The sequence below is a fragment of the Lactuca sativa genome, chromosome 4 (genome assembly GCF_002870075.4).
Source record: "Lactuca sativa cultivar Salinas chromosome 4, Lsat_Salinas_v11, whole genome shotgun sequence".
Classification (NCBI taxonomy): Eukaryota; Viridiplantae; Streptophyta; class Magnoliopsida; order Asterales; family Asteraceae; genus Lactuca; species Lactuca sativa.
Genome location: NC_056626.2, coordinates 377,683,903 through 377,699,995, shown reverse-complemented (window position 1 = coordinate 377,699,995; position 16,093 = coordinate 377,683,903). Strand labels below are relative to the sequence as shown.

The 16,093-nt window shown below is 38.4% G+C and overlaps 1 protein-coding gene across 1 annotated transcript; it reads left to right on the top strand.

Annotated features, from left to right (window-relative positions):
• The first annotated feature begins 14,381 nt into the window (after positions 1–14,381).
• Positions 14,382–15,274, top strand: LOC111881031 (uncharacterized). Its single transcript, XM_023877426.3, has 2 exons — positions 14,382–14,786; positions 14,976–15,274. Exons 1-2 carry the CDS (start codon positions 14,438–14,440, stop codon positions 14,981–14,983), a joined length of 357 nt encoding a protein of 118 aa, XP_023733194.1. The 5' UTR covers positions 14,382–14,437; the 3' UTR covers positions 14,984–15,274.
• The last annotated feature ends 819 nt before the right edge of the window (positions 15,275–16,093 follow it).

Here is a 16,093-nt window from a genome sequence, read left to right as displayed (position 1 = left end):
ATCTGGGGGTTGACCCAGCCAACAAAGGGGAATGTCTTGGCTGCGAAACCAGACACATATGACAGTGCTAAATGTCTTGCGAAAATCTTGATCGACCACGAAGACAACTCTGATGAGGAAGCTACCACCCCCGAGCCAGTTACCAGTGGAGGCGGAAGCAAAAAGAAATCTTGGAACAAGCGGAAGGCCCAGAGTACGCAAGGGTCTTCTAAGAAACAGCAAACGATAGCAGTCCATACTGCTACTGCCCCTGTTGCTGTTTCGGCTGTCGGTTCCACAGCCCAAACTCCTGCCAGTGGATACACTGGTACCCTTCCTTGGTGTGGTAAGTGTAACTACCACCACCGCATTCCTAGTCCATGTCGCGAAAGGATCTGCGACAACTATGGCAATAAGGGCCATCTTGCGCGAACCTGCAGAAAACCAGCCAAGCCATCTAACCAATCATCCGGAGCGGGAATTAGTCCGACCTGTTACAATTGTGGGGAAGTTGGACATTTCAAAAGGAATTGCCCCAAGACAGCTACAACCACTGATCCCTCTGCCGCCGCAGGTATATTTCTCTTTGATAATTCTTATACCTGCAACTCTTTTCAATTTTGGTACAAAAAGGGAAACCTGTTATCTATCTATTCGAACATTTTCTAAACTCAATCCTTCGTATGTAATCGAAAGGTGTACCGTCGAGATGACTAACCAGTGAAATAGAGAACACTAACTTCATATCTATAGATTAAATCCTTAGTCCGGAGGACTACTCTGTTCCATTCGACTTAAAAAGGGGGAAAACTTTCCATGAAAATACTATGATGCTATGTTTAACATGAAATGACCAAGTCTCATTCATGTCGTTATCTTTGGTTTCGAAAGGGTCGCTCGTCTAGGTCTTTTTCTCGACCCGGTTCTCATGATCTTCGGCATTAAACCTTCGTATCAATCCATGCCTTAGAACTCAAAAGTTTTCCCAATGCGGATTACCACTCATCCCTCGTTTCTGTGATCATTGAGAAACGGGAAGTTAGCAGCTCTTTCCTCTAAATGTCTATCCCGAAGGATTACCGGGAGCTTCTTTTGAACGTCTAGTTTAGTCTCACGCCAGACCTTTTGAGATCTTCGTAGAGATCGATTCTGCAACCTTCAGGTTTCGGATGCCCTTAGAGCTTGGTAATATCTATCTAGACCATCACGTCTCGAATCCTTAAAAGCGTCTGCCCAACGAAACCCTAGTGATTCCTTTGAGGAAACCGAAGTCATTCAGGGTTGGAACTTCCATGAGAGAATCGATTGATATCGTAAATTGAGAGAGAGTTAAAGTACGAAACAAAGACACGTCTTGATAATGAGAATTCGTTAGAACGCCCAGTAGAGACCTAATTCCACTTGAGAAACTGAAGATCCGTGGCAAAAAATCCATTCGTGTCTTATTCCAATCCGTGATCTGTATCTTATTCTTTGAATTTCGGGACGAAATTCCCTCTAACGGGGGGTAATGTAACAACCCGAAGTTGTTCATCGCCGAAAACCCATTCTACCCGTATAACTCGTCGTAGATCGAAATGTCCCGATATCGTTTTTGGGTTTAGTTAATTAAAACTATATGTTTATTGTCATCCAATGAGTGTTCAAACCCTTTAGGAACCCATGAAATTAGCCCAAAATATTTATTTCATAAGTTTTAGAAACGTCCCCGCCGGGTGACGGGAACTTAATCGGGTGCAACCAAAAGCCTCGTTTAAGGCAGGTATCGGGTAGAATTCCACCGTGTCCAAGTTTTAGGAACTATATAAACATGTTAAACCTTTCATTTGAAGCTTTTTCCTTCTCTCTCTACTCTCTCTCTAACCTCTCTCCTAAATCCAAAGTTTAAGGGTCCAAAACTCAATTTTAAGGCCTCAAATCCCTAAGGTACCTTCCTAGCCTTAATCTATAGCATATTTGGCTTCCAAATTCGAGATTTAATCATGAAATGGGACACAATATATGAGTTTACGGCCCAGGAAGCTACTTAGGCCGTAAACACCAAGTTGAAGGGTTTTTAGCCCTTAAATCTCCTTCCTAAACTCAATTGGACTCTAGATATGGCTAAAGGACTTCATGAAATGGACTTATAACATTTAAAACATGAATTTTGAAGGCTTTGAAGGAGTTTACGGCCAAGGCACAAGCTTGGGCTGTAAACTCATATTTAAAGGGTTTTCTTGACCTTAAACCCTTCCAAAACACAAATAAGGCTTAGATATGAATTATAGAATATTGGTTTTAGCATTTGGACACTTGAAACATGATTTTTTGGGGACTTATGTGAGTTTACGGCCAAGTCATGTGCTTGGGCCGTAAACTCCTCAAAAGATAGCATAAATTCAATTTCAAGGTGTTAGAAAGCCTTCCAACACCACAAAAGCCTTGGAATAAATCATAGGACCAACCAAAAATAGTTTAAGGACCTTAAACACATTATTTGAGGGATTTCAATGAGTTTACGGCCAAGACTTGTGCTTGGGCCGTAAACTCCATGATTCATGGTGTTACAATGCTAACTAAACACCCCTAAAGCCTTTAGATGAATTTTAGAAGCCCTTCCATGCAAGTTTTTAGCCTTAAAACATCTTGTATCACTCTATAGTAGAGTTTACGGCCATGAGGGGGGTCTCATAGGCCGTAAACTCCAAAAACCCCTCATAAGTCACATAAAAACTCATATAAGGCCTTACGATAAATTTTCCAATCACATGTCATTTGTTCTAGCTCCATTTAACACAATTTTCATGAGAATATAGGAGTTTATGGCCATGAAGCCATGCTAGGCCGTAAACTCCCTTAAATGGGTCTATTTAATGTTTTAAAATCATTCCAAGTCCTTAAACCAAGCCTAGAAATTTTCCCCTAAGTGTTTGAAGCCATTTTGTGCCATAACTCACCTCACCATGAGTTTACGGACGTAAACTCATGGGGAGAGGATTATTATGGCCGTAAACTCCCTAAGGAGTTTTCCTTTGATGTCCCAATTCAATATCCTAACTATATGTGTCCCTAAATGTCACCCGGGTCCATCCAAACACTTGTATCGTAGTGTTTTCGCGACTTGAAGCAAGTGTCCCTAACATATAAATAAACTAAGTCCTAATTAGATACAAATGTGTATCTTTACATTATAATTAGGAACCTCGTGTATTTACAAGCCCCGGATCAACTCTTAGCATCCAAATCGTCACATTTCTCGTCCGGTGAGTTCATACCCCTACGCCTTTTTCCATGTTTTTCAATGTTTTCAGGGGGGAATACAAGCAAACTATAACTGTTTTCGAATTATAACATTGATGTATTTCAAATAATATCTGGCAAACTATTAAACTCTTTTACTCCTTATGTATTACGCTGAGCATAAGGAATGAATTATCGATTTCAACTAAATGGATTTTAGTTAAGAAAATAACCAAACTAATCAAATTATTATGGGAATAATTTGGGGTTCTATATTTCTCTTTATATCATGTACTGATATCTGTATAAAGTTATTAGATAAACTATGTCTGTTTCAGTTTATCTCCGTATCATTTGAATGTATTGCCAGATAATTTCATAGTATGTATCTATTTACACTGTATCATGTGTCATAATCGTTGTATGTTTGATATTGTATAAGAATCCTGTGAATAGTTTAGTACTAGCTTGTGAGTAGTCACTACCCTTTATGGATGATCAGTAAATCCTCCCCGGAAGTGTAACCAAAGTCTCCTGGAGGGAGAGTGAGGAATTTGTGAATAGATCTATTCGGGACTAACAATCCCACACCTTAACTGCTAGCTACAGTTAGGCGGGCACGCCTGGGGTGAAAAATTCTGTATATCGTCCGACGTCTGACTAACGTCAAGGAGGTCTCGTTGTCGTATCAGCATGGTTACCCAACTCACAATACGTATTAATATAAACTTATTCACAGCTAGAAATTTCTTTAGAATCTATATCTTGTTCGGGATGATAATCCCATGGTCTTGTGTCTATATCTCGTTCGGGATGATAATCCCATGATCTTGTGTCTATGTCTCGTTCGGGATGGTAATCCCATGGTTTTAAATCTATATCTTTTACGGGATAGTAATCCCATGACTTTATCCAATTATCTTATATCAAATTCGGGATAGTGATCCCATGGTTTTATCAAACAATCTTGTATCTGATTCGGGATGGTAGTCCCATGGTTTTCAATCTATATTTTCTAGTATATCAAACTATCTAATAACTGGTTCGGGATGTTAGTCCCAAGATTTTCAAAATACTCTCTATCTATAGTTTTGTGTATTAAACTATACTTTGTGTTATTTAATCAATCTTGCATTTAGGAAAATATGGGATTTTCCTGGGGTTAACTTATAACGTGTAACAGAACTGTAACGAATGATAACTAAACTAACTTTACATAAGAAAATATGGGATTTTCTTGGATAAAAAACCTTTTCGGAAAACTAAAGGATACCAATACATTTTTTTCATAAAACGAAACCGCTTATGAACTCACCAGCTTTATGCTGATTTTCAAACTGCTTGTATTCTCAGGTCCAAGTTAGACAGGTACCCGGCGATATCTTTTGGTGAAGACGGAGTGCTCCGAAGACTCGTCTCGTTTTCTTCATATGATATATGTATAACTTTTGTATAATTTACTTTTGAGCCAAATGTAAACTTTCATATATATGTAATGTAATGGTTGTTAACTGTGATTACTATGTACATTGGATTTGATACACAACATGGAGTCAACCCCGGGAACGTTTCCGCCTTTGGTTTTCGGGGTGTGACAGCCTCGGATCGTCCACGTCCCCCTATGCGAAGCTTCCAACCCGCCCCATCCGAGCCGTCCCATCCGATCCATCCCATCCGAAGCCGAGGCAGTCGAGGACTCGCTCATGCATGACGTACGCGTACGCGCTGCGTACGAGCGTACGCCCCACGTACAAGGCTTCTCAGACCCCACTATAAATAGAATGCGAGGCTTTCCGAAAAAAAATGCTCATTTCTCTCCTTTCTCTCACGATCTTGCCTCGATTTCTGTGCCCGTTCAAACCCTAAGCCCTGGTCTTTTTGCTCAAGTCCCGAGCGTCGATTTTACTCCCGAGATACCCAAGAATCCCGAGAAAAATCCGTTTCCCAAGACGAGACTCTGCCCGGTTTTCCATCTCGCTATCTTCAAACTTCCAAGTGATTTCATACCCCTAATCAATGTTTTAAATGATTTTAAATGCTTTAGTAGGGGGGGGATACAAGTAGAAACAAACATGTTATTAAATCATTGATACGTATTTTTTTATAAACAGTTTTCACATACTACAAAATGTGATGCATGAATTGGTTTCAAATCTTAAAAACACATTGTTATCAAAAGTTTTACCTTTGAAATGTATATTGAAATGACCTCAGGTTATTGTTAATCATTGTTCAAAACACATAAGATGTCTTACAAAACCATTTTTCATTCTTGAACTAAACTATGCATATACACTTATACCCTTATATATGTATTGATGTTATAGTTTGCATCTTTCATTTAGTTTTCCCACACCCTTGAGTGGTAGGAGTGTGTAAACTTACATGATCAACTAGTTAGATTACAGTAAATTATCATAGGGATAATTTGAAGATAACAAAACATTATTACAAGGAATCACACAAGAGTCAGTTCATTCATGAGTCTTTACTAGTACCTTACCTGATACATGAGTACCTTTACATATGTTTACCTGATACATGAACACATTACTTGAGTACCTTTACATTGATACCTTTACCTGTGTATACTTATTTGAATATTTGTATCACAAATTGCGAGGATAATTTATTAGTACCTTTTGTGTAAATTATCCTGCATATCCCCAGTACCTCGGGATATCTAGAATAGGACTCTATCCCCAGTACCTCGGGATATATGGACGGGACTAACCATTCCGGAACCCATCTGTTAGCAACAGTGGGTAATGAACATCTAAAGATGCCTACGGTTATTACTTATACTAGGAGTACCTTTATAGGGACTAACCCTTCCTCCCACCTGCTGCTGCTACAGAGGACAATTGGACAATCTTCGGATGTTCATTAGGTTATATAGGTAGTGTTAACCCTAGTACCTCGGGATAACAGTTACCTAGGTTGTGTGGGTCCTAGTACCCAGTGACAATACTTACAGTAGTACATTTTACTGTTTACTTTATTTTGTGATACTTTCACATAAACGATGAGTTAGACTAAGTACTTTAGTACTAAACAATTAAAGGAAAACTATCATTTACAAACAAAACATTCGGGTCATAGTAGAAGACTACATTTCATACTTATAGAAAATAAGGGTTTTTCTAGGGATTTCATACTTACCTCAACATTCTCATCTAAAGGTTTTCATGGCCTTCATAACAGATTTCCACAAACAAGGCAACAACACTTATATACTTATTAATTCACCAGCTTTAAAGCTGATACTCGCTTTCAAAATAACTTGTATTCTCAGGTCATCAGTAGACAGGTACGAAGGCCAGGTTTTGAGAAGACGGAGCAGACAATTCTCGTCTTTTATTTTGATGTTATATTTTTGGTCTCTTATTACAATGAAAGAACACACATGTATTAAACTTTACTTATAATGCAATGAATGATGTTGTTGCTTGTTTATTATATTACACTGTTGTGATACTGTACATGACGTCCTCCACCCCTGAACGTTTCCGCCGTTCGTAGTTTTGGGGTGTGACATCTTCGTTTCTGGAGTAGACAACTATGTCATCAATGAATACAATGACAAACTTATCTAGATAAGGACGACACACCCGGTTCATCAGGTCCATGAACACTGTCGGTGCGTTGGTTAGACCGAAGGGCATCACTACGAACTCGTAGTGTCCATATCGAGTCCTGAAAGCTGTTTTGGACACATCGCTTTCATGAACTCGTAGCTGATGGTACCCTGACTGAAGGTCTATCTTGGAGAAGTAACTGGCTCCGTGGAGTTGATCGAAAAGGTGATCTATTCGCGGGAGAGGATATCGGTTTTTGACGGTCAACTTGTTCAGCTCGCGATAATCGATACATATTCGAAAAGATCCATCTTTCTTCTTGAGAAACAATACCGGAGCTCCCCAGGGTGAGGAACTCGGTCTAATGAATCCTTTACTGAGCAACTCATTGACTTGACTGGATAACTCTTGCATTTCTGCTGGAGCTAAGCGATACGAAGACTTCGCTACGGGAGTAGCTCCAGGAATTAGGTCAATACGGAACTCGACCTGACGCTCGGGAGGAATTCCTGGAAGCTCTTCAGGAAATACATCAGGAAAGTTAGAGACTTCAGGGATGCTCGCGAGGTCTTTAACTTCCTATTTCTCGTTGATTACATGGGCTAAGAATGCAACGCACTCCTTTCGCAGGAGCTTTTGAGCTTTGATGCAGGAAATGATATGAAGATTGGAACTGAGTTTATCGGCATAGATTACGATAGTCTGACCCGAAGGAAGGTTGAGACGGATGGCTTTTTCGAAACAGAGGATATCAGCACGATTGGGACTCAACCAATCCATGCCAATGGTAACATCAAAGTTCTTAATGGAGACTGGCATAAGCTCGATGGGAAATGAATGATCGTTCAGGGTAAGGGTACAACCTATGAATATGTCGTTAGCGTTTTCTTTCTCACCGTTAGCCATCTCGACAGTAAACGTTTCAGTTAAAGGGTGGGGATTATGTTTTAGGTTATGTTTGAACGAATGACTAACAAAGCTTCTTTCAGCACCCGCATCAAAATGAATATTAGCATATGAGTTGTCGAGAAGGAACGTACCCGAAACAACGGTGGGATCGGCGACTGCATCTTCCCGTCCCATGACTAGGACTCTTTCGGTGTTATCGACTGTAGTCTTTTTGGGGCAGTTCCTCTTGAAATGCCCAGCCTCTCCACAGTTATAGCAGGCTTGACCAACACCTGCTCCAGAAGATTGATTGGCTGACTGGACTGGAGCTTTGCAGAATCGGATTGTGTGCCCCTTCTTACCATAATTTGTACATGACAGTTCACGGCAGGGCCCCGGGTTGTGATGGTATTTGCACTTGTCACACAGGGGAAGGTTACCAGCATATTTGCTAATACATGTTTCAGCGGTAGATCCTACAACAGAAGCAGCAGCAACGGGGACAGTAGCAGCATGGACTGCTACAGTCTGCTGTTTCTTCTTCTTCCAAAACTTTCTTTTCTCACCACTATTCTTGGTCGGTTCAGGAGCGGTGGTGGCTTCTTCGACGTCATCATTGTGATCAATTAGGGTTGGGCTAAACTCTTCGCACTATCATAGGTATCCGGACGTGCGGCTAAGACGTTTCCCTTAGTTGGCTGGGTCAGCCCCCAGATGAACTTTTCTATCTTCTTAATCTTCGGGGTAACCAATCCCAGACAGAGTAGTGCCAAGTCATCAAATCTTGAAGTGTATGCGACAATATCGGAACCCTTCATCTTCAGGTTCCAGAGCTCATGCTCTAACTTCTGCATTTTGCCCTTAGGGCAGTACTCAGCTAACAGGAGTTCTTTCATGGCTTCCCAACCCATGGCATTGGCTACAGGTAGGGTCAAGGATTTGACTCGGCCATTCCACCAAGTCAGAGCTTTATCAATGAAGGTACAGGCTACGAATTTTACTTTATCAGATTCTGAACAAGCACAGATTTCGAAGATGGATTCGATTTTCTCGAACCATTGGGAAAGGGAAATGACACCTCTAGTGCCATCAAAAGATGTAGGTTTTGCGTTCATGAAATCTTTATAGGAACCCTCATTTTGGTGTCCCTGGCTATTTTCTTGGTTTTGAGGTTGGGGACCACCTCCTGAACCACCGGGGTTCATTTGAGACATGACGTCTTCTACTGCGGCAGTAACAGCTGCCTGGAACATCACATGGTCAAATTCAGGAGGAGGTGGTGGCGGAGGAAGATTGTTGGTCTTGGAGCTGGGTCTGTTTCTTGGAGGCATCTTGATCTAATAAGATCAAGAAAGAGAGAGGATGGTAAGTCCTCTGAATTGAATCGAGAGATATGAAAGATATATATATCGAATAAGCGATAAAGCAGGAAAGAGTCATCAAAGCAGGTAAGCTATCGTTAATGGAATGATAATGGATCTATACGTGAATGAGGATTTCTACAAAGGATTGGTTCTAGAAATACTCTCATAGTATTTCATGATTCGCGACGACACTGGCTCGATGTTTGGGATATTAGGGCAAGTTTTAGGCATGCCGCATACCATAGTCACTCCCAAGCACATGTTGGCCGTGTCTCGAATGAATATAGTTGGCCAGGCTATATTGATCCTAGACACGACTCCATAACTTCCCAGGTTTAACCACAATACACAACACCCATTTACTTATGTTTTGTTCTACTTGTAGTTACGGATCTCGACGAATCGGTATACATGTATACTTTTGAAAATACTTATAGTTTGATGATACTTTTAATTCAGAGTACTTAGGCCCTTTAGTGTTTATAGTTTTATACCATGTAAGGTTTGGTATACTTTATTCACTATAAACAAGGGCTCTGATACCAATCTGTCACAGCCCGAAAACCGAAGGTGGAAACATTTCCAGGGTTGACTCCACGTTGAGTATCAAATCCAATGCACATAGTAAGTAAGGTAGAACAACCATTACATTACATATTGAAAAGCTTTACATTTGTTTCAATAATAAGTTGTACAGTTGTGATGCTTAGTATATATAAATAAAACAGGCAAGTCTTCTGCACACTCTGTCTTTGCAAAAAGAGATCATCGGGTACCTGTCTAATGCTGACCTGACAACACAAGCGGTTTGAAAATCAGCATAACACGGGTGAGTTCATAAGCGGTTTTATTTTGTAAAAATGTTCAAGTTTCCTTTCTGTTTCTGAAAATGTTACACACCCAAAGAAAATCCCATATTTTCTTAAAAAGATTGGTTATTGTTTCTCAACATGAAAAGTAAAGTAGTACACTAAAAAGACGTATATTCTTGTGGAAATGTATAGTTAGGTTATCTGTTTTAGTTAGGTACAATGTATTCCCAGGAAAATCCCATACTTTCCTGAATTGTTGGTTATCAAATGTAAAAGATGTATTCTGAAAAACATGTTTACCCTTCTGAAATGTAAAGTTACCCGGTTTGTTACCCTTTTCTAGTTATGTAAAATGTTTCCCCAGGAAAGTCCCATACTTTCCTGACTGTTGGTTACTAATGTAAAGATAATGTATACTGAAACCTGGTTATCTTGTGACATGTGTTAAGTTATTCATTATTACTGCTAAGTAAATCTCTGTTATCCTAATTGTGAGTTCCATAACCATACACTAGACTAGATGTGGCAATAAGTAGTCCACATCACCTTATGACTTTCGTCACCCTTGAACCATTTTGGTTTGGCTGTAGCTAGCAGCCAGGTGTGGGGTAGTCAACTCCGTATAGATCTATACACTCAAGTCACGCTCTCTAAACTCAGAGATTCTGGTTACGGGTGTAGTCCTCCACTCGCGTATCTCTGTGGAGTGTTCACCGAGGACGTGTCTCCAATCATATAGGACTAACAAATTTACTAGTAATAATATGCTAATCCTCCACTCGCGTATCTCTGTGGAGTGTTACTGAGGACAAAACAGTGTACGAGTTCTATGCTCAAAGGTTCAATGTCATGCTTTTAACTGATAAAATGTGGAAAATCATTTGTGAAATATATGTAAAACATAACAGTTTAAATTCCATTTCACAAATATATGTTTACATGATCTGCGTGTTCAAACGGTTATCGGTTGTAACGATCAGTGTTAAAAGCATATAAAATGTGAAACACACACATGAAAACAAGTTTTGAGTACAAGAAACCCCTTGTACTTTGCTTGTGTTCCCCCCCTTGAAAACAGTTAAAAACAATGAAAAAGGGTAGGGGTATGAACTCACTGCTTAATGTAGAGTTCGAGTGCCACCGGATGCCTTGAACTCATATGGCCCCTATTTTTCATGTGACGACACATAAATGAGTTAGAACTAAGGTGTTTCATGACTAAACATGATGGGAAAAATCCTAGGGCTTGGAATTACTAAGAATAAGTGTCCTATGATCCAAACTTAATGATTTATGCAAGTTTAGGACCAAATATGGGTATTAGAGTGGGTGTATGGTCTTGAAAATGAGTGTGCGTCTGGGGAGTGCGGCCAGGAGTGTGCGTGAGGAAGCACACAAGAGTGTGCGGCCATACAGAGGGTGTGTGCGGCCGTACACAGGAGTGTGCGGCCGTACACTCCTCATTTGAGTCCATATGTTGATTTTTGAAGTATATGTTCTTCATTCTTGGGAGTTTTGAATGTGTGATGTCCCCATATGAAGGTGTGCGGCCGTACACCTTCATGGGATGATGAATATGATGAACATAATGAGTTTTAAGCTTGGGATTCAAGTTTTTACCACTATACGTAGCTTGAAGATGAAGTAGATCATGATTATGAAGCCTTCCAAGTGTTCTTGGTTGATGATTTAGAGAGATAAAGTAGAGAGAGGGAAGAGAACATCTAAATGAATGAATGAGGGGGTATCCATCCATAAATTGAATTGGGTGTGAGGTTGAGGGTGTTTGCGGTTGGTATGTGGCCGTACACATAGGTGTGTGGCCGTACACACAAGTGTGTCGCTGCACACACCTTATTTGGTGAGATTTGGACCTATATTATGATACTAAACACTCTCCAACCCTCCTTAAGACTCATATCTAAATTATACTAAGTCTAAAGCACCCATATGGAATCACAAGATTTAATAAAAGACAATGAACTCAAGATTTAGTGCTGAAACACAGATCAATTACATGGGTTAGAAGTTTTCGGGTTGTCACACTTCAACCAACTCGCCGAGTTGTTCTTCCAACTCATCAAGTTCCTGCCCATCTTCAAGCAACTCGCCGAGTACACCCTTGTGACTCACCGAGTACCCCTAGATCTTAATCCATACAAAAGCTTTCTATGCCATGCAGATGATCCAAACCATAGATGTACCCTTCTACAACCCATCCATCACGTAAAGTGGCAAACTTTATGTGAATCCAAAAACATCTAAGCATATAACACTCTAGGGTTAGGGTTTGGGACAAGATGGCTTCGCCAACCACTCAAGAACAGGGACTTTAATGCACTCTAGACCTTCTCCATTCCAGATCTGAGGTAGCAACCTCAGATCTAACCTCCAAACTCAAAATCTCACAAGCCATTCTTTCCAAATACTCCAAAATGATGAATCTAGATGAATATCAGCCCAAGCAATGAAATAATACCTCAAAAGAAAGCTCCAACATAAGAGAAATCCATATCCTTGCAAAGCCCCTTGCTCCAAGCCTCTAACTCTCCAAGATCTCTTCCAAAATCTCTTCTCCAAGGTTCAAATGCTCTCAAAACACTCACAAACGTGCATTAGGGTTTTCTGGACTTCAAGAGAGGGTAAAGAGGCTGGAGAGAGGGTATAATGTCCTTTATAAAGGGCTCATCCTCTGAAATTAGGGTTTCTCCACACAGCACCAACTCGCCGAGTCCAGCCGCCGACTCGCCGATTTGGCCACTTAACACGCGACCAGAATCGCGACCCTACTCGCCGAATCCACTCATGGACTCGCCGAGTTGCCCATTCACATTTTCACTTTGAACCCTGAACTTGCACTCCTGAACTCGGGATGTTACATCCGCCGAAATTAAATTAAGCAAATGCAGGTGAGCCTTCCATTTTTGTGAAAGAATCCTATACTTTTCCCTCTCTTCCCCATCTGGTGTTGTAAGGTTATGTAATTTTTGTATGGGATTGTAAATACAACTCCAATGCCTTCGATTTCAAGACTATTTCATTTCCGATTCATCACTCCCATTTTTGATTCATGTTTCATCAGTCTTCATTAGGTATGCTTTTTTTTTTCTTTCTGTTTGACGTACCTATTTATGTTTTGTGTATGTGCGGGTGTGTCAGTGTGTGTGTGTGTGTATGACACAATCAATAATCCGCTTGCACATCTATAAGCTATTTATTTAAAGGTATATTTTTATATGTTTTTGTTCTTATGTTTTTTTTGGCAGGCAGAGTGATATCAACTTCATTTGACTATTTTATGTGTTTTTGTGGTGTGGGGTTCTATATGAAGCACGATAGCCTTTTTAAGTGAACTTGATTGTATATATGCAGTTGCGAATTCTAAATGCATGAATCTAGATATCTGTGCAAATTGAGTATCGATTAGTGTTTTTGTTTTGATGTCTGATAAGATGAATATCTTCCTGCATGCCATGTGTTTGATTATTTGCTTGTGTGATAATCTTTAGTGATTCATATGTGCTTTGCTATAAGGACGGTATAGTAGTTGAAAGCTTATTTTTATATGTTTTGGGTTTAGTTTCCTCGCTTTCTTGATTTTTTGCTTTTAATGTTGGCCTAAAAGCGTTGACAGTATGCCATTAACTTGGTTAATATATAAGCTAGATTAAGAAAATCATCTTACCTTGTACATGGTGTATAAGTTAGCAAAACACTTACTAAATATATATGGAAATGTTATGTACTCTTTACTTGTAAGCTTAATTTTGGTATTTTGCGAGCAATGTACTTCATTTTTACCAATAAAGCTACAACTATTTCACATAATAATATTGTATTTTCATTTCCTCCGCACGTTATGTTAGGTCCAAAATAGAAATATACTTTTATTTCAAATTATACAACAATTTTGAAAAAGGGTACATTATGTTTTCAAATTTGTTGCTATATTTATATTTGAGCTTCCCTTAGATCATGCTGTCATTTAAAGCCAGATTTGAAAATTATATGGCTTAAACACCAAAGTACAATGCTAAACTATTTAAAATATGACATGGATCTAATAAAAATGACATGGCTAAATCTTATTAATTTAATAAAATTTTAAATCATCAATACAAAAAGTCTATAAAAATTTAAATCTTATTAATTTAATAAAATTTTATAAAACTTTTATCCGTGATTTCCACGGGTTGTAACCTAGTACATTATAATATATAAAAGAAATAATAAGGTAAAGAAAAAAAAATATATATATATATATATATATATATATATATATATATATATATATATATATATATATATATATATATATATATATATATATATATATATATATATATAAAGTAAAAGAAAACCTCTAACCGGACTATGGTTTTGGTTGGGTTCCTTTCTTTTAAGATTGGCACGTTGAGGTCTCTGTGCGCCTCTACTGTTAACTCAACCGTGACCAAAGATATTGAATCCCCGACAGCAATCTTTTATAAAGCAAAAGGTAGCTCGCTATCCAACAAAGCAATTCCATTAACGACTTCATTATAAGCAATGATCTAGAACTGAAAACCACCTAAGTCGTCACAAGAAAACGAAGATGGTGATCATCAATGGACAACGAAGCCCTATCAGCTTCACTACAGCCATGTTATCAGCATCAATCATGATGATGATGATGGCAACGATGGTGAAAGAGTGTGATGGGTGGATGACGCCATGCAACGGCAGCACCACAGTGGAGTGCATCCATGTTGTTGAGTTCGACAAAGAGATCGAGTTTCAGATGGATACAGAAATAAATAGGTGGATTATGGGGGAGGCAAAAAACACCGATGGCCATATCGGTTATCAAGGTATGCAACAAAATCAGCATATTGGAGGCGACACCGGATCACGCAGCTACAATGTCGGTAACAGAAAGGATTGCAAAGCGCACCCTAATTACTGTTAATGTCATGGTCATGATAAGCAAGAAAAAAAAAAGGACTCTTATATATATATATATATATATATATATATATATATATATATATATATATATATATATATATATATATATATATATATATATATATATATATATATATATATATATATATATATATATTTGGGTCCCAAAAATACATGATCAGCAGGTCAATAGTGGTTTTGGTTCTGCTTTGCTGTGTGTTGTTTGAATCGTTGTGGAGGTCATTCATTAAGTTCTCGTTGATGCTAAATCGCTTTGTTTCACGACTTAGTTGCTATCGGAATAATAAACATAATAATATGGTGAATCCTCTGTGTGTGTGTTGGAACTTATGCTGTAAAAGGTATACATTGCTGATGAAGCAAAGTGATGCCCTTTCAGTATGTCTTTGAAGTTTTTGATGATTGATATGTGTTATATTATATTATTGACAATGGAGTTTTGTGTGTGTTCACTCCGTGCAAAGTAATTTGCATATCTAATGATATAAGTCATTATGTTTTTTTTTTTTTTAAATTTATTTATTTTCTAAATTCTAGTCCAAATGAATAAGTAGATGTAGCACCATATTGATCCATATTGATCCAACGTGTCTAAAACATTCAAATGAATAAGTAGATATAACACCATATTGATCCAAAAGTGTCAATGCCTCCTGATACAAACCATCCAGTGAAAAATTCAATAAATTAGGAATTTGTTTAATAATGTTCATTAATCAATCACTATAAGAAATTCACAATTTACCAACAGAAAAATCTATCGGTATTCCGTAGGTAATTTACCAATGGAATACCATAAAATCAACGACGAAAACACGTTAAACCAATTTACTGACGTGTTTGCGACCGGACATTAGTGATGGTTGTTTCCATCGGTACTCCGTCACTAAATGCCCTATTTATAAAGAAAAAAAAGTCAGTTTATTCTGCCAAAATGAAGTGAAAATTCATTACATTAAATTACAAAATATCAAATACATTACTAAGTGTTTAACACATTACAAAAAACATTATTTTTCAAAAATTAACATTACAATAAACATCGTATACATTCAAAGTGTCAAATACATTACTAAGTGTTTAAAATATAAAACTAAGAATCATTTGGTGGATTAACAGATGGTTAATGAATTCTCATATGCCCCCAATTGCTTTTCATGTTGTGTTCGTCTTCATTGCATTTCCACTTGCAATGCATTTGCACTTATACCTGCAACTACCATACCTAAGAAATGATAAGACAAACAAATGTAAGACAAATATATATAATTAGTAAATGTAG